Consider the following 26670-nt stretch of genomic DNA (forward strand, 5'->3'; position numbering starts at 1 on the left):
AAATCACTGCCGTATCCCACTTTTTAAACCGAAATACAGCTATGCAAACATAACTGCTTCACAGTAGAAACACGAATGGGAATTATTTGTGTAAAAAAAATTAAACATTATTTGTGTTCTGAATTTCATAGATAAGTTATGGTGCTATAAAGTAACAAACAAACAAATTTTCACGTTTTTAACATACTCCAAATATTTATATACATATTATATTCTTTATATTGCAAATATTTACAATAATAATACCTTAACAAAATAATATCAACGTTACATAAACAATTATATAAAAAAAATATGTTTATGTACTTATAATTTTTATGACAAAAAATAAATGAAAAAATGTCACGCGGTCCAAATGACACCGTAGTGTTAGTAAACTGTTTACTCACTTCGTAGATTGCCAGCTATTTATATAGGTACAGCTGAGTCAGTCCAACCGTCGGTATTCTATGTCTCGCGCGAGTGCACGCCGATCGTCTGCATTCACGATCGATCCGACTCGATTCTATCGATCACGATCATCGATCTATCGTAATTTTAATTTGACTTTATTGCTACAGCGTTTGAACTGTTAATATTTAAATCTTTACTGAAATGTGTATTTTGTTGTTGTGAGAGTTTATTGTTATAATGTGTAAGCTTTTTATTGTGTGAACAGTTCAGTTTTTTTTTTATTTAAAGTAAGTATTCTTTTTTTTATTTTAATTTTCTTTTTATTTACAATTTTATTTCAATTTATTACGATTTTATATTATTTTTGTTATACAAAACAGATGTAATAATCAATTCAGAATTGCCAATGAAATTGTGAAAATCAGTCGAATTACCTTCTTTTTTTAAAAGTCACTTAAAAATGCTTAGTCTATTGAACATTTTACATGCCATTTTATAATAATGGGTTACCATTAAATCCTACTGTTGGGCACAATTCTTTCCTTCTAAGAAAAGCATGATGATGTTATTTATTATCCTTCATCAGGCACAAAGGGCTTGTAGAAGAAACTTTCCACTTATGATTGGTCTTCTCTTACCACATATTTACCAATTTTTTATTTGATATAACTGTTTAGTCTCTGTAGCATATATCCAATATAAAAAAAAAATTCTATAAGGTCGATCGTTCTAAAAAAAAAAGACATATTTTTTACTCAAGTAAACTTTAAACACTTTTGATTTTGAGTAATTTTTTTTTAATTCTACCGCCCATTCGTAATACAATTTTAGTTGACCAAACGGCTTGGTATAACGTTTTATTTTAAATACTCCTTCTCTTATGTATATAATATTAATATTCACTCTTAGATATTGTGCTTGTTTACCTTAATCATATCTTACAACATTTCTACGGATGACAAAAATACTGAATGCTAGTAGTCCTCAGGAATGACAACGCATGGGCGAAACAGTATACTCTGTTATGTCCATGGTACTGCTCATGTCTATAGGCGACGGTTAACACTTTCCATCAGGTGGGCCGTCAGCTTGTTTGCCATTCTAAATTGCATAAAAAAAAGTTGCTAACATGATGTATTTTTAATAATAAATACTTTCATAATTAAAAAAAAAATTAAATAGCTTCGTCTGTTTATCATATTACATATAATAATAATAATAAAGTTTATCCTCTTCACAATACTAGTTGTACATCTATTATATTCTAATACATTTATTTTTGGAGGTTACATAATTTAATGTATTGTGAAGAACTGGTGTCTGAAGTAGGATAAACCTGTGTTACAGATCACCAGGTCCTCACCCCACGGTGTTGGCACTATATTACAATTTGTTCTGGTTATGAATATAATAACAACATTAACACATATATACATATAAAAATAACATATAAAATATACATATATAAATATGTAATAGGTAATGTCAATGAGCATTATTAATTTTATGGTATTATTGTTATCATTCATACCGTGTATGTATAGTAAATATTTACTGTCTCAATATGTATTCGTTATCATTGAAATAGCATATTATATGATTGCAATGAATGTTTATGGAAGCAAATAATAATAGTTTGTTTACATTATAAACACACCTAACCGTTTTGTTCCAGGGGGGAAAGGGATTGTTAGTAATGGAGACTGAGAATCCCATTGCTAGCAATATACCCAACCAGGTTGACCTCCTCGCGGTTCTCCCTGGAAACTATCATGGTTAATTCCTTATCAATTCATCATGATGATCTAACTGGCCTGTTTTCATTCTCATCTATCAACCTTCACTGGTGCTCCGCATGCGTATACCGTTAACGCAGGCGGGGTTACCATACCATTTTCACCCATAAAAAAAACCGTTTTATTTCCTCTACTTATATTTAATGTCTACCCACTTAGAAAGATTTTTTTTAAATATTTCCAAGATGTTAACGGCGAATCGAATTAATAATTTAGAAATTAGTAAATTAACTTTCTAATTTTTTTTTCTTTAAATATAATCATCGAAGTAAAACAAAACAATAAATACTCAGTTATGTACACCTGTAATCTTCTAGAATAATGTCTCTAAAACTAATTCAAATAATTAAAGTTTAGATTTCAAGAAAAAAATAATTTGGATTCAATTTGAAGACTGTAAAAATAATATACATACAAAATCACAAATTTAGCAACTACTTCTATTTAAAAAAACGAATAACCAAAATAATTTATAGCAAAATTTTTTGGTTACTTTTTAACTACACGTAAATGTTTAACCCAACCGTCCATTTCAATTAACATTTTTAGTTGAAAAGAACTGAACTGACAAGGAACTAAACCTATACATATTTTTTTTTGTCAAAAATAGTATGTAAAATAAATGTTAAACTATATACGTATATTTAATATCTCAGTTTTCGAATATATAGACGATAAGTGACGGTATTCGCTTTCCATCAGGTGGGCCGTCAGCTTGTTTGCCATTCTAAGTTATATAAAAAAATTCATACACAAGTTATGATAGACGCCTATTATCTTGATTGATTGTGATAATAAAAACTATTCCGTAACCGTGATATTGCAAAGTGATATATCAACCATTGGGACAGCGGACTGTTCGGAGACTCAAAATTAAATCGCACCTGTAACTTATTATTCTTAGAATATATGTTAAATCCTACTACTGTTATAAATAGTTTCAAGAGTAGACTTAAAGAGCATCTTCTATCTCTATGAACATATATTTATTTATCTATATGTGTAGATATATTGTATGTATGTGTATGTATGTGTAAGTATATGCATAGGTATAAGTATTAAACCACCATGGCTAATACCATTAACCACTATGACTAATATTTATTGCATTCGTCACGATGGACTAACAAACCTGCTTTTTTTTTTATACAACTTAATGGCCAACAAGCTGACGGCGCACCTGATGGAAAGTGGTAACCGTCGCCTATAGGCATGAGCAGTACCGTGGACATAACAGAATATACTGTTTCGCCCATGATACCCCCCATGCGTTGCCATTCCTGAGGACTCAGGTGTTATTCCTCTTTACCCAGTAAATTCACGCCATATCCCACCCTTCAAACCGAAACACAGTCATGCAAACACAACTGCTTCACGGTTGAAACACGAATGGGACAGAGGTACCCAAGCAATTGACTTTTGTACAAAGTCTCCCTCTGATGCTTTCATGCTCATCTATCATCCCTCACTGGTGCCCCGCCAGTTTATATCGATAGCGTAGGCGGAGTAACCATTCCATTATCATCCATTAAAAAAAACAGGTCCCCCGTCTGCGTAAACAATAAATGTGACATGCGATAAAAACATAAACACCACTGATTAAATTAAACCACGCGGCAAACGCTATCTTCTGTTATTGTACTTCTATAGCATTGTTTCTCAAACATTTTTACGTTTTTTAACTATTTTTTTTATGAAATGGTATCCCCGCCTGCGCTATCGGTATACACTTATGGGGTACCAGTGAAGGATAATAGATGAGGATGAAGGTCAGTTAGCCCATCGTGACGAATTCAAGAAGAATTATTCATGATGGTTTCCAAGGGAAACCACGTGGAAGTCGACCTAATAGGGCACATAGATAGCGACGGGGCTCAAAAAAAATTCAAAATCCATTTCTAACAATCCCTTTCCACCCACATTTTTACGTTGCGACCCACAAGAAACTCAAAAAGTAAAGTACCTATTTATTCTTCAATTCCTTCTACCCAAAAGTTGTTTGGAAGAGATTTCTTAGCAATAAGACCGTGCCTTTTGTACTACACTATACTTATTGAAAATTCTTCGACAAGTCCTGTAATATTGGTATAATAAATTGTTGAATAAATAAAATAAATTAATAAATAAAGAGTCGACGAATGCGACCCCGTCTCTATATATATATATATTTTTTTTTACTTTAAATAGCGGTACGCCAATCGAGATGATTTTAATATTCGAATAATAAATAATTACTAATTTTATAATTGGGTTACTAAATTAGTATCTAATATACTAATTTTCGTATAATTACACAGTCGGATTAATAAAGTTGTGTTAAACGAATCTTTCGAGGTCTTATTAGTTTTCAACAGACTGCGGCCCCCTTTAATAACAAACGCGACCTTCCCAAGGGTTGCGACCCCCCGGTTGAGAAACAATGTCCTACAGGTTGATGACATAGTAACATGACAAAGACATCCTGATAAATGTATTTAATCTTTGGATTAATGTTTGTAAATTGTTTATATATTTATATTAGTCTTTAACCGCGACTTCGTTCGCTTAATCGGAATGTTTTCAAATCTCAAAAATAAAAAATAAAACAATTAAATGGATCACTTTTCAATTACCTATCAAGATAAAATATAAACCAAAATTTAATGCAATAGTTTTTGCCATCTTGCAACCCTATTGCAGCATATAAAAATCGCGATTAAAAAACAGGAGTTGATCGTAAAACAGTGAAAATTTGAGGTTGTATGTATTTTTCAATGCTGAATCATAATAAAATGGAAAAATTAGTAAAAAAAATTTAAAAAAAAATTTGGGGAGGGGTATGAAAAATAGATTGGCCGATTCTCAGATCTACCTAATACGCACACAAAGCTTCATAAAAATCGGTAAAGCCGTTTCGGAGGAGTTTGGTAACAAACACCGTGACACGAGAATTTTATATATAAGATTGAAGTCGTTTTTCTTTTGTAGAACAACAAAAAAATCGACTTGAATAGTACAAAACTAGTTATTTTGATTTAAAAAGTAATTTGATCAAATCTCTATGGAATCAATCTATAAACTTTCTTCCACGCACAACCACTCTTTGGAATCAACTTCCAGCAGCAGTATTTCCAAACCGATACGACATCGTAACCTTTAAGAAAAGAGCATATTCCTTTTTAAAAGGCCGGTAGCACACCTGCAATGCCGTTGGTGTTATGAGTGATCATGGGCGGCGGTAGTCACTTACCATCAGGAGGGCCGCATGCTCGATTGCCCTCTGTGTTGTAAAAAATAAAACAACCGAATTAAAAACCTAGTTCTTTTTGAAGTCGCTTATAAACAGATATAGTTCATTTCCTATTTACTATAGTGGATTTAAGTTACAGAATTGACATTTTATGTAAAATTAAATACAATCGTAATCTTTTATAATTAATTACTAGTAATAATTATTGTAAATAACTTGACATGTACAAAAATTGTAATTACCTAGTAGCGTGTTGGAGTTAAATCATCTGTAAACTGCATGTAATAATAAATAAATAAACATTATTATAATTATATTCTTTTTAACGTTATTTTAATGTACTATATATATATATATATATTTTTTTTTTTACCAGAGGGAGACTGTGTACAAAAGTCGATTGCTTGGGTACCTCTGTCCCATTCGTGTTTCAACCGTGAAGCAGTTGTGTTTGAATGGCTGTGTTTCGGTTTGAAGGGTGGGATATGGCGTGAATTTACTGGGTACAGAGGAATAACACCTGAGTCCTCAGGAATGGCAACGCATGGGGGGTATCATGGGCGAAACAGTATACTCTGTTATGTCCATGGTACTGCTCGTGTCTATAAGCGACGGTTACCACTTTACATCAGGTGGGCCGTCAGCTTGTTTGCCATTCTAAGTTGTATAAAAAAAATGTAAATAAAAATACAAAAGCCTTCATTAATAATATAAACCGATCGAAGGCTTTCATATATCAAATCAAAGACGTAAAATCACGTATGTTTAATTTATTTGTTTAATAATATAGTTATTGATAAATAATATAACAGGTTCTCTTATTAATAACATATAGCGGAAGTGAATTAATAACATGTTATTTTTGTATCGATGTTATTATCATGGCTCATCGTGTGATTGTATATATATATATATATATATATATATATATATATATATATATATATATACATTATGATATTTCATTACTCTAATATAATATACTGGAGTGAATAAATGTCATATTGAATGGATCACTCAACATAATTTCTTTCGACACAAATAATATATAATATTTAGAAAGTAAATTACTTACAGTTGACAATAATAATTCTTTCATTACATTATCATGATCATGTCAGCCGTTAGCTGAATATAGGGCTCCACCTATAGGGAGGTTTTGCCCCCCTTGGCCACTCTTGGCAGGCGGATAGGACCCGCTTTGATGATTTAAGAGGGACACTGTTGATTTTCCCTCGACTATTAAGTTTCCTTAGTTGTCTCTTACGAGATCCATGGGAAAGGAATGGGTGGCCTATTCTATACCGAGACCACATGTCGTTTGTTGTTGCACTTATAACCAATTTCAAAATAGGGAAATTTGTTAATTAGATAGATAGATAGATAATTTATTTGCATTACCTACAGCACACAAATAGTAGAAGACACAAATGCAAAGTGAAAAAAGATAAAAAAAGATACATGTACAAAAATGAAAAAAATAAAAATCAAAAACAAAATCAGAATGCATAAAATTAGTAACAATTTTTTTTTCTTCATGCGTGTTTCAAAAAAAAAAGCTGAGTTGTGGCCATTTTGTATTACTGTAGCAGTAATACAAAATGGCCACAACTCAGCTTTTTTTTTAATTCAACTATGTTTTTTTGTTTATTAGGAATATTTATAATATTTATATAAATTAGAAAATTTATATAAAACGTACATTTGAAATGCCGCGCCGTATGGTCCCAGTATAGAAAGGACCACCCCTTCCTTTCCTGTAGATACCATAAGAGGTAACTACGAGGGATGGGCAGCATCTCTCTTAAAACATCATCAAAGCCTAACCTATATTCATTAATTCTAAATCCGTATGTATTTTTTTGTATCTCAGATAACAAATTCTGTTAAGTTTAAAGTCAGATATTTTTTGCGAACCTAAATGTTATAGCTTAAGATTCCGTCGTTGAATTCTATAATATGTAGAAAAGTTTTTAATTAAACTTGGTTTAAAAACGAGCGAAAATATAATGCACTCGGGTTAACTGCTCACCAGTTAGCCGCAATGTAGGGTTACAAATTTCATTAAAAAGTTTAATATCTACAGAATTTTATGACAAGATCTCAGGTTCAATATTCTTTAAACCACTAAAATATACAGTAATAATAATAATAATTAAAAACAATGTAAGCAAACGTGAACTTATCTTTAAAAGAGATCTCTTCTTATCAACCTAACGCAGTAGCATAGGAAATGGTGAGTGGACAACAGGAATGCAAAACAGAAATCAAAATAAAAATAAAAAGTATTTGCAAAATTGAAATAAATACGTATATACATATATGTAAACCAAATAAATATATTTATATGTACTAATTAAACAATACGTACATATTAAAGAAATGAGAACACAATGTCGATAAACTTGTAATAAAGAACAGTTAGAATAATGAAGTAACAGTAAAAAAAATTATGTGATTTTATTATTAAAAGAAACTCTTAAAATACTATCGATTTATTTGTTAAAAATTAACATACAAAAAATAAAACTACATTATTTATTTATATATAGCAAGGCAACAGATTACTGAACCAGTGCTGATAAAAATTATCATAAATTCACATAAAATTACATTACAAGGTCGTAGAAAATGATTAATTGTTTATATAATTTAATTCTCATGACGATGTCCGTACATTTAATGATTTATCGACACATAAATAGAATGAAGTCTGTTAATTTCCGTCATAAATAAACTATGTCACAGTTAATTACTTTATTATAATTATTTTGATACAAGATAACATCCGTTAAATATTCATTCAAAACATTGAATTATAAAAAAAAAAGTTGCATTGTATAGTATCAGGCATATGTAAAAAAAATATGATGAAACCCGTATTGAAATTCGATGTTTAGTTTAAAAAAAAATTAAAAAAGAAACATCCTCGAATTATGACTTATTATTATTTGGATCAAAGGGAAATCTTGTACAACAGTCGTCTGCTTGGGCAACTTTGTCCCATTCGTGTTTCTACCGTGAAATTCTTATCGAATTTCTACATTTATTATTTCAGCCCTTGACTGTCCACTGCAGAAAGTAGGCCTCCCCTTATTGGGGGGTTTCTAGTAGTTGCCATGCTTGGCAGGCAGATTAGCAACTGCAGTTAGGCTTTGGTGATATTTTAAGAGGGGCGCTGCTGTCCATGCTTCAACTATTAAATGCGGTTGCCAACCTCACTGCCAAGCACGGCTGCTACTAGAAATACCCTTAAGGAAGACCTATGTTCAGCAGACAATAATTAGCAGCTGTATCATCATCATTCATAGCTCCCCATCGACAGGGAGTTCACTCTCATACCCTACAGCCTAAATAGTCACGTACAACGCGGTTTCAGAGATATTTTCTCCCACAATCACTCAGGTTATAGAATGAGTTCCCTGCCGAGGTTTTCCCAAGAGACTACAGCATGGGGTTCTTCAAAAGGGGAGTAAAGAGTTTTCTTCAGAGTAGGCAACACGCGGGTAATACCTTTAGTATTATAGGCGTTCATAGGCTACGGTAATCGCTTACCATCAGGTGGGCCGCATGCATGTTTTCCACCTCAGTGGTATAAAAAAAATACATTTTATTGACATTGCGCCAGATGTTTTTGGGAACGTGCAATGATTACTATAATAAACATGTACAGACCTACTTCGATTCTAATAATGAATCTTCACCGCTATTTTTGGAAACACTCCAGATTTACAAACAGAAATAGCTAACATCTGCATTACTTTGTTCACCAGATACAACCCGTAGTCAAAATGTTTACTTTTAAAGTAGATATATTCTTTAAATACACTATCGGGAATTAACGCGATGAAAATTTTTTCCAAGTAATTACATACCTACTTATTTATTGCTTACATTTCGACGTAGATTGTACGACATAACAGGAATGAAGACAAAGACGCCACTCACTTCAGTTCTGTCGTAAATACGACGTGGATCCACGTCGAAACGTCGGCAATAAAGAAGCATGTATGTAGGTATTATTTACCTGTAAAAACTTTTACATCCCGTTAAGTCCCGATAGTACATACATATATACATATCTGTCACGCCTGTCTCCCATTAGGGTAGACAGAAACAATGGAACGCCAAGTGCTTCGATTTAAACAAATCTCTTTCGCTTCTTCCATATTTATCAATCTTTCATACGCGCTCGCCGGTTACGGGTACTTCTAATTTAGACCTTCTTCAGCACGTCGCCTATTTGGTCAACATACGTCCATATAGGCCCCTACCGACATCTCTATTTATTCTTGCTAGATAAATCTCTTTCGTAATTCTTCTTTCATCCATCCTCTCCAAATGACCAAACCAACGCAACATTCCTTTTTCGATTTTTGTCACTACATCGTCTTTCAGTCCACTCTGTACACGTCCACACAGTCGTACTGATAGTGTATTTCAAATATATGTAAACAAGGCGAAGTTAAAAATTAAATATATTTTGTTACTATAAATTAGTATTTGGAGGCAATTTTCTTTGTTTTAATGAAATAAACTATGTCTTATAGGCGAATCAGGATAAAACATATACCATATTTTAATTTATACCTTCAGAAGTTCAACTGTGAACCCAATGCCCTGTGTGGGGGTTACAAAGTTGTCAATAAGGAAAAAATAAATTAGGTGCACATAAAAAAAATCTTGTGAAAAAATGTTTTGGAACAATAGACAGTTTTGAACGACCGTGCAACTGGCCAGCTCTTCACAACAATTTAACTTTGAAAGTCTAATGAGCTGAGTTTTGGTGGCAAAAAATTCTTTTAATTTCTCGTACACAAAACTTTATTCCGTTTCCCCGAAAGAAAGATTAAAAAAATAAATAAATATTTTAAATAATCAGCGTCGTCTAATAGTTTACTAAACTGAGTTTAATTTTTCGGAAGTCCATATCACTGATTATCATTAGAATTATTCTATATTAAATTATATAAAAAACGAGTTAGCTAATTTGAAAATTAGCTTTAAAAGTTGACCCATTTTTTAAACTCTGTGCTCTATCTATACAATCTGAGGATATACAATTCTGAATGTCGGGATTTAATGAAAAGTGTTTGTCGTTTCCGAAACTTTTTATTAATGAGTATACTTACCCTCGAGAAGATTTCCGAATGAAGTCGAAACTATTGTGGGAAGTAACAAATACAGTAAATACATTACATTCCCGACATCCAGACCGCACGTTGTTGTCTCGTTTAAACTCATGCATGCGGTAGCGATAACGTGTTTATCTATATATCAACAGATATGTAAGTGTTAGCATTTTTTTTAATGGATGATAATGGAATGGTGACCCCACTCGCGCTATCGGTGTACACTGGCGGGACACCAGTGAAGGATGATAGGTGAGGATGAAGTAGGTCAGTTAGCCCATCGTGACGAATTCAACAAGAATTGTTCACGATGATTTCCAGGGGGAACCACGTGGAGGTCGACCTAATAAGGCATATTGCTAGCAATGGGGCTGTCAAACTCCATTGCTAACAATCCCTTTCCCCCCAGTGTTAGCATTAGGCATGGGTAATATCCATTTTGCCGTGCGGTCTCGGCATAGAATAGGCCATCCCTTCCTTTCCCGTAGGTGTCGTAACAGCCAACTAAGGGAAGGTCAAGGGTGAACAGCAGCATCCCTCTTAAAATATCTCCAAAGCCTAACTGCGGTTGCTAATCCGTCTGCCAAGCGTGGCAACCACTGGCAAAACCTCCCAAAGGCGAGGCTTATTTTCAGCAATGGACAGTTAAAGGCTGATATGATGATGATGATGACTCTGAATTATAAGCATATTTGAATAATCATTTTTTTATATTTGTATCTTTATGATATCTATAAATGTGATGATTTGAAAAATATAAAAACTTTAAAAACCTATTTGATCTTTCACAGGTTGTCATTGGGTAAAACGGAAAAATGGCGGTGGATTTCTCATACGCCAATTCGACAGTGGACAGCGGGTTCAGGGATGCCCTGAGTGAACATCTGAAGGCGGTCGGGAGGATATTCTATTTACATTCACCACAGGAGACCATGTACGAGAGGAAGGAAGATGTACCCAACTTCTTTAGACAAGTAAGATTTACCTGCATCATTTCTAAAGATTTAGGAACTTGACTTTGACATTGGTGATGTAATGGTTACATTCACTCTTTTATATTGTAATGATTTCGGGTCCGATCCCCGTACAAGTATTTTCTCTCATCATTTTCTATTTATTTATTCATTATTTATTAATCATTTTCAATCTCACTGCATTAGATTGGCTTGAACAGATCTCTTTCAGAAATAAGCCCGCTCTTGTTAACAATTTGTTAAACTAATCGCCGTATCTTTTCTTTTACAAGTGCATTTCGAATTCGAATTATCAATTATTCAAGTAGACTTATTTACAAGCGCTTTTAAATCGTATTTTTTATGAATGCAGGATTCGGAAAATCGTTACCTGTTGAGAAGAACTCACAAAAAATGTAATATTAACGAATTTGTATGCATATGGATTTACATCTACAACTAGCATTATATATATATATATATATATATATATATATATATATATATATATATATATATATATATATATATACACACATTATAAAAACCAAGCACAATACCGAGTGCAGAGTTCACACATTTCTGCTTTTGGTTTATATAAGCTAGCAAATATTTATCGCTGAACCACTAGCCTGCAGCTTTTGTGCGAGCGTTCAAAGGAAGTTCACAATGCACCCACATATTTGTACATGATCTTGTATTTGCGTTCACCATTTATCGCGTTTGTAGACGCTTTGGTCTTGCGGCAAATAGCAAGCGTGTAAATCTAACATTAGGGTGAAATAGAAACAAATATTGCCGCGAAAAATATAGATCACATGTATCGTAAATCAAATGATATTTTTGATGATGCATGAGAAGGTCAAAATATTTTATGCTTTTTTCGATCTAGATCCAGAAAAAATTGCTATTTCAATGATAGAACATTACATTTAAAGAACACTTCATAATATCGTCATCATATCAGCCTTTGACGGTCCACTGCTGAACGTAAGCCTCCCCCTTGAGGGGTTTTGGCAGTAGTTGCCATGCTTGGCAAAGGAACTGGTAACCGCGGTTAGGCTTTGGAGATATTTTAAAAGGGACGCTGCTGCCCATTCTTCGCCCTCCATTAGTCGCCTCTTACGACAACCACGGGAAAGGAAGGGGTGGCCTATTCTTGCCGGGACCACACGGCGTTAATTAATGGAGTTAAATAAATAGAGGTAAGGGATTGTTAGTAGTGGAGACTAAAAATCCCATTGCTAGCAATATACCCAACTAGGTCGACCTCCTCACGGTTCCCCCTGGAAACTATCATGGTTAATTCCTGATGAATTCATCATGATGAGCTAACTGGCCTGTTTTCATTCTCATCTATCACCCTTCACTGGTGCTCCGCCAGCGCATCCCGTTAGCGCAGGCGCTACCATTCCATTTTCATCCACCAAAAAAAAAATGGAGTTAAACAAAATAGTAACCAAGATTCGTTGCAATTATCATAAAAATACTTTAAAAATAAAATTAGTAACAAATCGAAACAAACCAATAAATTAATGGATTCTTTATCAATACACCTATTAGCAGCTGTCTTGTGACCGACTTAATTACCTATGCATTTGTTTATATTTTCCTTAAGTTTTATTTTATTATATCAAACAGTAATACAATATGTTATGATAATAAATTTACATTTAAATATGATTAATTGTACCACCAACAAAGTTAACCATAGATTACAATTTAAAAAAGAAAAGTATTTTTTATGCAACTTAGAATGGCAAACAAGCTGACGGCCCACCTGATGGGAAGTGGTAACTGTCGCCTATAGACATGAGCAGTACCATGGACATAACAGAGTATACTGCTTCGCCCATGATACCCCCATGCGTTGCCATTCCTGAGGACTCAGGTGTTATTCCTCTGTACTCAGGTATTATTCCTCTAAAAAAAGTATATAAACATGCAAATTTACCGAGAAGTGAAGTTGACCATTACAGTTATTCATTAAATTACATTTATCACACATAGACTCATAGACCTAATGACAACGCATGGGGGCTATCATGGGCGAAACAGTATACTTTATTATATCCATGGTACTGCTCACGTCTATAGGCGACGATTGCCACTTTCCATCATATGAGCCGTCAACTTGTTTGCCATTCTATGTCAGATAAAAAGAATAGACACAACCACATCATCGGTATCAATTATACAAAAAACAAAAAAAAATATTCAAATATATAGCAATTTTTATAATTTACTAATTATGTACATGCGTTACTAAATTCAGAAAGGACGGGAGGTTACTAATTGTTTAGGTACTTTTCTTTTTAATTTAATGATTTAGTGGCAAATATATCAACATTATAAAATGTATCATTACAAATTATATATTTTCTAATGAAATACACTAAAGTAATTTAGATTTACCGTGTAGTCCATCCATAGAATCGTCCATACCTTCCTTTCCGTGAATGTCGTAAGAGGCAATTAAAGGGACCTAATGGTCGAAGAATGGGCAGCAGGGTCCCTTTCAAAACATCACCGAAGTCTAACTGCGGTTGCTAACTCTTCTAAGCGTGGCAACTACTGGCAAAACCTCCGTATGAGGGAGGCCTATGTTCAGCATTGGATAGTTAAGATCTGACAATTATCAATTTGGATTTCATCTTGTACAATCTATGGTTTAACGTAATTGTCAGATGTTCTTGTTTGATTCATCAATCAAACAATATCAAACAAAGCTATGTTACCTTTATTTCATCATACCCACATTCCCTTTGTAGATACGAGTAATTAAATTTATTACACGGAATATTAATCAGTGCATTGTACAAGTTGTTCTGAATTAATGTTCGAAATTTAAAATCGTTCACTGCGAAAATTGGCAGTTAATCTGACAACCGTTAGCAACGCCAAAATCAATCTGTCAATTTTGAAAAACAATTTGACAAATATCAATTTCTGTCGTTTAATGTAAAAAAAAAAATAGAGATTTTCCCTTATAAAAAGATAGTAGTTTTTTTTTTTGATGGGTGAAAATGGTATGGTAACTCCGCCTGCGCTAACGGGATACGCTGGCGGAGCACCAGTGAAGGGTGATAGATGAGAATGAAAACAGGTCAGTTAGCCCATCATGATGAATTCATCAGGAATTAACCATGATAGTTTCCAGGGCGAACCGCGAGGAAGTCGACCTGATTGGGTATATTGCTAGCAATGGGATTCTCAGTCTCCATTACTAACAATCCCTTTCCCCCCAAGATATAGTAGTTTTCTATGTAAGTATAAAATAAAATTACAGGATAGGTTTCTATACCCTGTATTTTTTTTTTGTAATTGGTGATAATGGAATGGTTACCCCACCTGCGCTAATGGTATACGTTGGCGGAGCACCAGTGAGAGATGATAAGTGAGAATGAAAAGGCAGGCCAGTTAGCACATCGTGATAAATACATCTGTAATTCAACAAAATGGCTTCCAGGGGGAATCACGTTGAAACAGACAAGTTATTATGCTAGCAATGGGACTAATAATCCGCATTACCAACAATCCTTTCCCCTACCTATACCCTATATTTACAAGGTCTCCTAACTTTAAGATTAGGCGACTAATGTGAAAGTGTAACAATATTTTATTATTAAATAATATCTAAGACGTGTTTTTAATACGTAGCATAATTTTTAAGAACACGCATAGTTTGTCATACAGATTGGTGTACTTGCTTCATCTATGACTATCTATGTCTATGGTACACGTACGTAAACTTTGCAAAAAAAAACGCGACCTCAAAATATTACAACATAGGTATTTCTGTCTAAATACCTGTAATACATTTCGGTATTTAGACCATTAAAAAGTTACATAGATTCGAGGTTTTATTGAGCAATCTTTTTCATTCTCGTTGGACACGTCACTTCTCGTAAATAAGGTCACGGTTTCGATTCTCGGTTGGGACAATACACAGTTCTTAAATTGAATTTATTTTTTGTGTGTATTATAAGATATAATTAAAGTGTGTTTTTTGATCAAATGGGTTTAATTTTTTTTTTTTGTATAAAATCTTTTATAAAAAAAATATATAAAAACTATACATTCATAAAATAGTTTAATGAATTTTGATATTTTTTTATTTTTATAAATTATTGCAGTGGAAAAATCTTAAGTTGTTATTAATATTATAGTCATAGATGTCAAATTTAGACATACTTGTTTATATGTTACACATAACAATCTATTAGAAAGGTCAAGGGAAACAATTAACATAAATACATTGAGACTTATTGACTTGTTTTCAAGTCGGCTAAGGTTAATGACCTAATCGAAATCTGATAGCGACCAAATTAACGAAATGGACCAAACATTGTACACGCTAACGCAAACGCAACCTATCGCGTTACGTATGGTGTACCACTAAGTAAATGTATGTGAGTATCGCATTACGGACTACGGCGGTGGTGGTTTCACAATGCACTTGCGACACTCATTGATTTCAATCAAGTTGTGGTTTGAAACAATTTGTTAATAAATAATTTTAAATGTTCGAAAGAAACTAATTTCATATTATAGACCTTGTCAACTTAGAAATAAGTCACAAATTGGTGTAGCTAATATTTAATGTTCATATTCATTTAAAGTTCTTGAAAAAATAAATTATTTGTAAACGGATGGAAAAAAATCATTTGTATTATATAATTCAAAATGCTTTGTTCCACTGTTTTTGTTGTTAACTCCCTAAATGTCATCTTCAGGCATGAAATATAAATATAAATGAATTATTTCAGTATAAAACTCTAAAGACTAGTAAATAGAATATTTGTTCTTAAAATACTCGGAACTATGGACAAAACATCCACTAAATTAAAAAAAAAAGAAAACAATGTAACATCTAAAACTCTTTTTATTTACGCATACAAGTAAAAACTAAGCAGCAAAGTTATCTCTCGCCTGTATGTCCTTGTGGTACCGGCATGAAATAGGCCTTTCCCGGGGGGAAAGGGATTGTTAGTAATGGAGACTGAAAATCCCATTGCTAGCAGTATACCCAACCAGGTCGACCTCTTCGTGATTCTCTCTGGAAACTATCATGGTTAATTCCTAATGAATTCATCATGATGGGCTAACTGACCTGTTTTCATTCTCATCTATCACGCTTCACTGGTGTTCCGCCAGCGTATCCCGTTAGCACAGGTGGGGTTACCATACCATTTTCACCCATCAAAAACAAAAAAAAATAGGCCTTTCCCATGTACGTCATTAGATGAAACTTAATGATCCTCAACCATTAACTACATCTACAGCAGTGTCCCTCTTAAAACATCACTAAAACTTAATTACTTAGTTGCCAACTCGGTTGTCAAGTATGGCAACTATTCGCATAACCTTCCAATCTATGGGAAAGGCCTGTATTCAGCAGTGAACAGATAACGGATGATTTGATGATGTTGATGATGAAAATTACCTCTGTATATGAATTATTCCATTCATGGAAAGTGTTAAGATGTGCTATGTACATACCAACATAACTTATATGTAAGTTATGTTTTATTTACTATAACTTTATAGTTCTTTGTGACTTGTTCAAAAGTCGTTTGCTTGGGTAACTGTGTCCCATTCGTGTTTCTACAGTAAAGAAATTATATTTTCACAACTGTCTTTCGATTTAAAGAATGCGGTATGGCAATGATATTACTGGGTACAGAGACATAACACCTTAGTTCTCAGGAATGGTTACGCATGAAGGGTATCATGGGGGACAGAGTATACTCTGTTATGTCCACGGTAATTTCACGTCTATAGGTTACTATTTACCATCAAGTGGACCGTCAGCCTATTTGCTTTTTTAATTTTTAAATTTAGAAAATCCAAAAATACGTCTAAATTTTTCATCAATATCATGTCAGCCTTTAACTGTCCACTGCTGGACATAAGCCTCCCCCTTGGGGGGTTTTCCCAGTAGTTGCGATCGCCAATTCGCCTGCCAAACCGCAGTCAGGATTTGAAGATGTTTTAAGAGGAACGCTGCTACCCATCCCTCGCCATCCCTTTAAGATTCCTTGTGGGCATCCTAATCCTTTCTCTTGGCTTCTAGGATACCCATGGGAAAGGTAGGGGTGGCCTATTCTATGCCAGAAGCACAAGGCCAGAATATTTTTTTACATATCTTATTCCCAAAGCCATATCCACATTACCTTCATCTATTCGTGTCTTCAATTATAGAATTCACAAAATATACTGAATGTTCATTTTATATGAAGATAAAATGGCGGACGGATCTAATCTCGTATCTGATTAGGGATGACCTTGGTGTGACGTCGACAAACCGCAAACTAGGGTAATGTGTCCCTATGTCACAGCTTGTCCAGCTAGCATTACGACAGATTAGGAAACTGATGATTACTACTTAGTATTGCTCTGAATTTCCTATTAGCTATAACTTATATATGTACATAAGAAATATTGCAAATACTTTTCAATGTTTGGAAATATTTTCCAATATCTCTTATAATGCTTTTCAATCGTCTTTAAAAATAAGGGAGTCGAGAACCCCCTTATTTTTAAAGACTGTTTTCGGTTGCATTTTTTTTTTTAATGCCCGCCGGTATATATTGATGGGATACCATTGAGAGGTGATAGGGGAAGGTGAAGAGGCAAGCCAGTTAGCCCACTGTAACGAATTCAACGATAAATTAGTCACGATAGTTTCCAAGGGGAACTACGTGGAGGTCAACCTGATAGGGTATATGGGTAGCAGTGGGGACTAACCTCTCCATTACTAACAATCCTTTCCCCCTTTTAATGTTTGTTACCTAATAAATCCGTCAGTTCTAAACCGATTTGAGAATTCTTGTTTTTATCTGAAAGGATATGCTTACAGTTTGGTCTTGTAGAAATTTTATCAATATTAGTTTAGTAGTTTGGTTTTGAAAGCAAAATAACTGGTTTTGTCACAATTAAAGTCAATGTTTTTTTTTTTTATTTTTCCTTAAAAATATTCATAATGAATAAGTTAAAATGGCATTTTTGCGAGTTTTCGAAGTGTTTTATCTATATGATATTGATTATTACATATGTATATATATTTATCTATTTACGTATTTATTTATTTATTCACAATTTGTGTTCGTTTGTTGTATTTACATTATTTTTACCGGTACCTTCCCTGCACTGATTTACCCAAATTACTTTCTCTCTAACCACACTGGGTCGGCTGGAAGAGATCTCTTTCAGATATAAGCCCTCCCTTGCTAACTAAAGTTGTTAAACTAATCGCTGTATGTATTGTTTAAGTGCAATAAAGAATATCTTTTATTTTTATCACAAAAATATACCATATATGAAATATAGGTAATTTATTTTTTCAGTTCTTTAGTGAAACATATTTTATATTTTTGCTTTTATTTATAATTTGTTACAACAATGTCTTTACGCACTTCTTTTCTAGTTTCGCAAATCACGCCTACTTGCCGTGTCTGATTTGGTACAAAAATTAGCTAAGACCAGAGACTATGTACAAAAGACATGTACTTGGTCACTCATAACTATTCTACTCGTGCTTATATTTATAGACTAGTTTTTTCCCGTAGCTTCACTCGCGTGTAGTATTCGATTGGTTGTTCTGTAAAATTCCACGTGTCTATCTTCTGAACTGATAACATTCCATAGAAATTATCAACCCTCGTTTTACCTCCTTAAAGATTGAATTTCTTTCTTAGTGTTTTTTTTTATGGGTGAAAATGGAATGGTAACCCCGCCTGCGCTAACGGGATACGCTAACGGAATACGCTGGCGGAGCACCAGTGAAGGGTGATTGATGAGAATGAAAACAGGCCAGTTAGTCCATCATGATGAATTCATCAGGAATTAATCATGATAGTTTCCAGGGGGAACCGCGAAGAGGTCGACCTGGTTGGATATATTGCTAGCAATGAGATTCTCAGTCTCCATTACTAACAATCCCTTTCCCCCCTCTTTTAAGAAAGTTCATGTACGATATATGAAAAACATATCTGAAAAATGTGAAGATCCTAGATTCAGTAGTTTCGGCTGTGCGTTAATTTATGGGTCAATCAGCCAGTCAGCATCCTCTTTTATATATATAAATTATAAGAAATTACCCACTTTGTATAACATGTACTGACAGTTTTTCTCTTGTTTTTCTACTATTTGTTGAATTGCATAAAAAATATACAATTTTATATGTTACAACTAAAGTCTAAGTGTTTCTAGGATTTTTTTCATTTTTTTATTACTCTATCTAGATATTTATATATTTATGTATATGTATATGTGTATTTGTACGATAAAATATAATGTAATTAATTTAATTTTTGGCTGTTTAAAAATTGTACACTGCTGTATCCGCTGACGTTGATGCTCCTTTCCACTTTAGGTGTTGCTGGAAGAAAACTCTATCAGAGTTAAGCTCGCCTTTGTACTTTTGTTTACCTCTGTCATATTTTTATAACTAATGTGTACAATAAAGTATTAAATAAATAAATAAAAATATTTATTAGTGTAGGTCTGTGGAAAAATTAAACTTTCGTAATGACATTTGTTTCTAGTATCTCGACACGGAGCATCCAGATAAGACGGAAGTTTCTTTGCGGATACTAATATTTAAGAACCAAGTCCCATAAATTCATCTAACGAGCCCTTTTATCGCATTGGTAGTCATTAAATTATCACGATATCTACTCAAATGTTTCTATAAAATAATAGATCAATAGCATCGATCTTAATTTAATGCGCAAAGTTATTTTATATAGTGTTTTATAAAGAACAAAATGGTGGCATTGACGGCAGATTAAAAGAGCGGGATAAAGTTATTTAAAAATCGAATTTAAATTCTCCGAATGTTTTATTTTAATTTTCAAATAGTTTTTATTGGATCCGGGGATACTTTAAATTTAGATTTTTTACTATAAAATGTGTATTGAAAGATACTTAAGATTTTTAGTTTATTTTTTTTTTATTTTTATTTTATTTATTTTCAACATTTTTTCTTTTGTTGCAGTCGTGGCCATATTTTCTCATCTTTATGATTTTAGAACATATAGTACTAAGGTTAGAAGGAAAAAAAGGTATACGACTTAATGATGGAATCACTAGTATATCCCATGGAATATTTCAAGAATGTGGCAGGTACGCAATTGATTCGAACTGAATGTAATAGGTTATAAAAAAAAAAATTATGATGATTGATCACTAAACAAAATTAAGCACGAATTACTAGATGGTGCTAAAATCGAGAGTAGTGGGTTTTGTTAATTGTTTTATATTTAAAAATAAGTTGAGTGAAAATTTCTAAATTGGCGAGTGTTTTTATTTATTTTTTTCCAATATATTAATATTTTGTCATGATTTTATCTTTATTCTCTTGCAATGTACAACTTTGTAACAAAACACATACTAGCAACAAACATTGCGATTGTATAGGTTATAATTCATTCAGGAAAAGAATATGTATCATCTATCACTTCATATTCATACAAAATAATAGAAAATACTAATTTAGAAATTTTACTTCAAATTATCTTTAATTACAAAATAATCAACAGAAATCATAAATCTCGATTCCAGCGCCACCTTGTATTTCTTATCTAATTTTTTTATACAACTTAGAATGGCAAACAAGCTGACGGCCCACCTGATGAAAAGTGGTAACCGTCGCCTATAGACATAAGCAGTACCATGGACATAACAAAGTATATTGTTTCGCCCATGAGCCTCCCATGCGTTACTATTCCTGAGCACTCAGGTGTTATTCCTCTGTACCCGGTAAATTTACGCCATATCCCACCCTTCAAACCGAAACACAGCCATGCAAACACAACTGCCTTACGGTTAAAACACGAATGGGACAGAGGTACTCAAGCAAACTACTTTTGTACAAAGTCTCCCTCTATCAGTTATCTAGTACCGATAGCTTTGTTCAGTTCGAGATTAGATGGCATTATAAGAACCAATAATATTTATTTTTAATTTTTAGATTAATATGGCGTGGCGCGGAATCCTATCTGTATACCTGGATATACGCTAACTTCAGACTAGTTGATCTGCCTTGGGACCATACAGTCACGTGGTACGTGGCTGCATTAGGAGTGGACTTTTGCTACTACTGGATGCACAGGGCATGTCATGGTAAGTTGAAATTATTTAAGACACTAGCCATGTCCCGCCGCTTTCTTCACTTAAATCATTATAACATCATATTCCTCATATTAGCCATCATCCGTCCACTGCGTCCTATTTGTGTTTCAACCGTGAAGCAGTTGTGTTTGCATGACTGTGTTTCGGTTTGAAGGGTGGAATATGGCGTGAATTTACAGGGCACAAAGGAATAACAACTGAGTCCTCAGGAATAGCAACGCATGGGGGGGTATCATGGACGAAACAGTATACTCTGTTATGTCCATGCTACTGCTCATGTCTATAGGCGACGGTTACCACTTTCCATCAGGTGAGCCGTCTGCTTGTTCGCCATTCTAAGTTGTATAAAAAAATTTATAGCAAAAAAAGATCGTCATCTATTTTGAAATCGCCCATGTCTGTCGGATATTTATTTTCGAGCATGTTAAAAGTCCGTTATTTAATATATTTTTTTGGATAAAACAGACTTTTAACATATTTTTTATTGATATATATTTCATTATATAGATATTGCTGCATTACTCATCACTATCAAGAAGCCTCTCCCTTTGATGTAGCTTTAAAAAAATAACATTTTCCTCTCATAAACAACGCTTATCGCAATATCCCACGTTATATGTTTTTATTATACATTACGAAGAGATATATTACACCATAGCTTCTCCCTTACAGGGTTTCTTATTACATATAACCTTATCTAATGTTCTAGTGGGTATTCCATTATACCCCTTTCGTCTACTTTAACGGATGATAATGGAATGGTGACCCCTCCTGCGCTAACGGTATATGCTGGCGAGGCACCAGTGAGGATGATAGGGAAGGATAAAAAGTTTGGTCGATTAGCCCTTCGTGACGAATACACCTGGAATTCAGTACACGATGGTTTCTAGTGGGGACCATATGGAGATCGACCTGACAAGGTATTTTGCTAGCAATGGGACTGGTAGTCTGCATTACGAACAATACCTTACATTAACCTACTTATAGAAAAGAAGGGGTGGCGCGTTCTATGCTGAAACTACACAAATTAAATTTTTATTAATGCATTATTAATTTATTTTAATTGTTCATTAATGCATTATATATATATATATATATATATATATATATTTACCAGAGGGAGATTTTGTACAAAAGTCGATTACTTAGGTACCTCTGTCCCATTTGTATTTCTACCGTAAAGCAGTTGTGTTTGCATGGCTGTGTTTCGGTTTGAAGGTTGGAATATGGCGTGAATTTACAGGGTACAGAGGAATAACATCATAATAAAATTTTACTTTCAATTAAAATCCACTCTTTGTTTACTTCTCTTCACTATCACTGCATAGTATAAAACAAAGTTATTCCCGTCTGTCTAGCCCTATATATGCTTAAATCTTTAAAACTACGCAACGGATTTTGATGCGGTTTTTTTAAGAGTATACTTTAGTTAATAGATATAATGATTCAAGAGGAAGGTTTATATGTATAATACATGTACAATATAGTAGAAAAACGCTGATAATTTTATCGTATTTATAAGTACGTTACGATAAATATAAAAAAATATATTTTCGAAATTGTATTCTTTAGTGTATTTTGTGTCAGCATTGCACCCGTGCGAAGCCGGGGCGGGTCGCTAGTTATAACACGTATATATGTTAAACGGGTACATATAAGTTATATTCGTACACAATTATTTGTTTAAAAATAGAATAAAGTAAACAAGCAATTAATATAAATTATGATCACATCGTTTCTCGGTTAGTTACACTTATATATATAATAAGTTCCGGACTGTCAAGGTATTACTGGACACACAAACTTCCTACTTTACTAATATTATTTCCTGTTCCCTACTACTGTATATACTTTTATGGGTTATTTATATATATATATATATATATATATATATATATAATGGGGGAGCAAGAGATTGTTGGTAATGGGGAGGTTAGTCCCTATTGTTATCAATATCATTAGGTCGGCCTCCACGCGTTTCTTTCTAAAAACTACCGAGACTGATTTATCGTTGAATTCGTTTTACCTTGCAGAAGTCCACATATTATGGGCACAGCATCAAGTTCATCATACTTCGGAGGATTTTAACATGGGAATCGGCATCAGGCAGTCCGTTCTGCAAGGATGGTGCGGTTTTGTAAGTTTTTAATCCTTTTTCAACCGATTTCATTTAAAAGGAAATTTCAAATACTTAAATTTTTCATTTTATTTATTTAAACTTCAATGCATAATTATATAACTAAGTGTACATATGGCGGACTTAACACCTAATGGCATTATCTACCAGTCAACCACGAGATAAGCAGAAAATTAAGTAAGCGGTGCATTTACTACTAAAATATGTATAAATATTGTTACTCTATATTATATATATACCATAATTCTAATGATTATAAATTAGAACAGCAGAGAATAGATAATAAGGCAAATTTTTTTTATTATATAAACTTTATTGATAAATATTATATAAACAAGATATAAAATTAAATATTTTTGTCCCTGAATCGATTGTAATAATTATTTAATTTTGCTGCTTTTCAAAATAATCCAATAATTATACTTACTAAAATCTTATTTTTATTAATATATTAAAAAAATTAGTCTAAATAATGTTTCACTAAGACCCTTTAATAAGTTCAAGCTCGAACTCATAATAAAAATCTTACATAAGGGTATATTTACATAAAACAGAGATTTAATTTATTTTTCAATACTGATTGATGTACAAATATTGCTTATTGGCAAAAAAGGGGTCAATTGATATTTTTCCTTTCAGCGAGCGCCGCCTTAATGTATTCCTAGTCAGGCAATCAAATATTAAATTCAATGTCTAAGTGCGCGTAGGAACAATAGCCCCGGGACTGAAATAAATTCAAAGCAAAAATAAGTTAACAAAATTATTGTTTTTTTTTTTGTGGCACTTTATTATAGATTTGTATCATAGGATTATGATCTTTAAGTCTAAAGGCTATTGAAACTAATTCGTCATGTCAACTGTTAACTGTCCACTGCTGATCATAGATCTCTCCTATATGGGGGGTTTTGTTATTTGGCAACCGCAGTTAGGCTTTTGTGATGTTTTGAGAAGGACACTGCTGTCCATTCCTTGACCATTAAGTTCCCTTACGATATCTACGGAAAAGGAAATGTTGGTCTGTTCTATACCGGAACCACACGACAAACAAAGCGTTTGAGCCATAATAATGTCTTGAAATTCTAACTCTCTTGTATCGGATAACACCGATAATAAATTACATTTATCGAATTGAAGACTGTAGACTCACCTTTTACCACGTTAAATTCAATACTCGATGACTTTAATTATGATAAAATAATATGAAACCAATCCGAGAATAAACACTAACAATTTCCAAAAAAAAACACCAAAATTAACTTAAGAATGGCAAAGGTTTCGTGCTACGTACAGACAAAGAGACGAAACGAGAATCTTCTCTTTGTTCATGTCAATTAAATGACATTATTAAAAATACTTATACTTTGCTCCACTACATAAATAGATACAATAAATAAATTATATTTTTATTTATTTTTTTATTCATTAGTGCATATATGTGTACATGGCGGATTTAATGCTAAAAGCATTCTCTCCCAGTCAACCGCAAGGAAATGTCAGAATACTCGAATGCGGTACTAGTAATTATTGATATACATACATACTAAAATTATATATATAAACGAATAGATATATTAAATAACAAATTACTTACACATATCTGATATATACTATATTATACACGAAATTGAGAATAATATAAAGTACTTACTTATTTATTACTCAGATATTCTACCTGCCCCTGGCGCTGGCGATCCCACCAGCGCAATTCGTGATGCATCACCAATTCAGCTACCTGTACATGTTCTGGATACATACAGAAGCGATCAAGAGCCTGGGTCCTCTGGAATATGTACTAAATACTCCCAGTCATCATAGAGTGCATCATGGTAAGAGAACCAGTTTAGTACGCTTCATTTCATAAATTATTCGATGACATAAATAGAAGGGATTGTTAGCGATGGGAGAGTAGAAACCCCATAACATACCTTTTCTATTTAACCTCCTCGTGAATGAAGAGGAGGATTGTTAATAATGGCGTCTAAAAGCCTCATTATATGTTACAAACTCTGTCAAGTCGACCTCCACGCGGTTTCCCTAGGAAACCATTCTGGGTAATTTTAGTTGAATTCATCACGATGAGCTAACTGATTTTACTTCTTCCTTATCTACAATTGCTTACTGGTACTTCACCGATGTCAACCAATGATAAATAAATGGTTTTAGTATTTTTTTGTCCATTAAAAAAAACCATTCACATTGAATGTTTTAAAACAATACATTTTACTGAACTGGGTGTTATCTTGCAGAAGTCTATATAACTGGATATTTGATTAGAATTATTTTGTTTAATTCCGCTATTATTTGGCAACACTAGGTTAACACTAGGCTCCTAGCAGTTATCTAATAATTTACCTAAAGGTGCCTCGTTTAGAAGTGAAATACGTGTCGCAAAATGTTTGTAAACAAAATGGCAGTTGAAGATTGATAGCTAATATGGAAGGTTATTGAACTTCTGGTAGTAATAGTGGTGATCATACTTCGATTATTAGTAGACGTAAACATATTAATCGTAGCGGAATTAAACAAAATAATTCAAATCAAATAAACAGTAAACAATACATATTTACAAAATTGTATTAAAATCAGTTAAGCTCCTAATATATTGACGTAAATAAACATCGAGATACGAAATTTGTATACTTATATTAAAATGTATAATATATTTTTTCCTTTAATCCTATTTATATCACAAGTTTGATCGTTATGCTAAATTGGAGTTCCAAGAACCTGGTCGTTTTCAGAATGTTTACTTATTGAGTAGAAAACTCAACATGCGTCATTTATATATCTTCTGAAATAATGATTGGAGATTGAGGGCAATTTCATCGTATTATTTTTAAGAATAATCAATTTTTTTATTCGCGACTTCGTCTGCGTGACATAATTTTATTAG

General features: G+C 33.1%; 1 protein-coding gene across 1 annotated transcript in view; it reads left to right on the forward strand.

The window, feature by feature from the left end:
• Nucleotides 1-427: 427 nt before the first annotated feature.
• LOC113518647 (alkylglycerol monooxygenase-like) overlaps nucleotides 428-26670 on the forward strand; it is a 46909-nt gene continuing 20666 nt past the window's right edge. Inside the window, exons 1-6 of the mRNA XM_031912114.2 lie at nucleotides 428-680; nucleotides 11342-11524; nucleotides 20505-20632; nucleotides 21480-21631; nucleotides 23674-23777; nucleotides 25441-25603. Coding sequence (XP_031767974.2) covers nucleotides 11366-11524; nucleotides 20505-20632; nucleotides 21480-21631; nucleotides 23674-23777; nucleotides 25441-25603 — 706 coding nt within the window. The 5' untranslated portion in view covers nucleotides 428-680; nucleotides 11342-11365. The remainder of the gene's footprint in view (nucleotides 681-11341; nucleotides 11525-20504; nucleotides 20633-21479; nucleotides 21632-23673; nucleotides 23778-25440; nucleotides 25604-26670) is intronic.

Source organism: Galleria mellonella, unplaced genomic scaffold (assembly GCF_026898425.1).
Source record: "Galleria mellonella isolate WM207_F2 unplaced genomic scaffold, CSIRO_AGI_GalMel_v1 utg1386, whole genome shotgun sequence".
In the NCBI taxonomy this organism is placed as follows: Eukaryota; Metazoa; Arthropoda; class Insecta; order Lepidoptera; family Pyralidae; genus Galleria; species Galleria mellonella.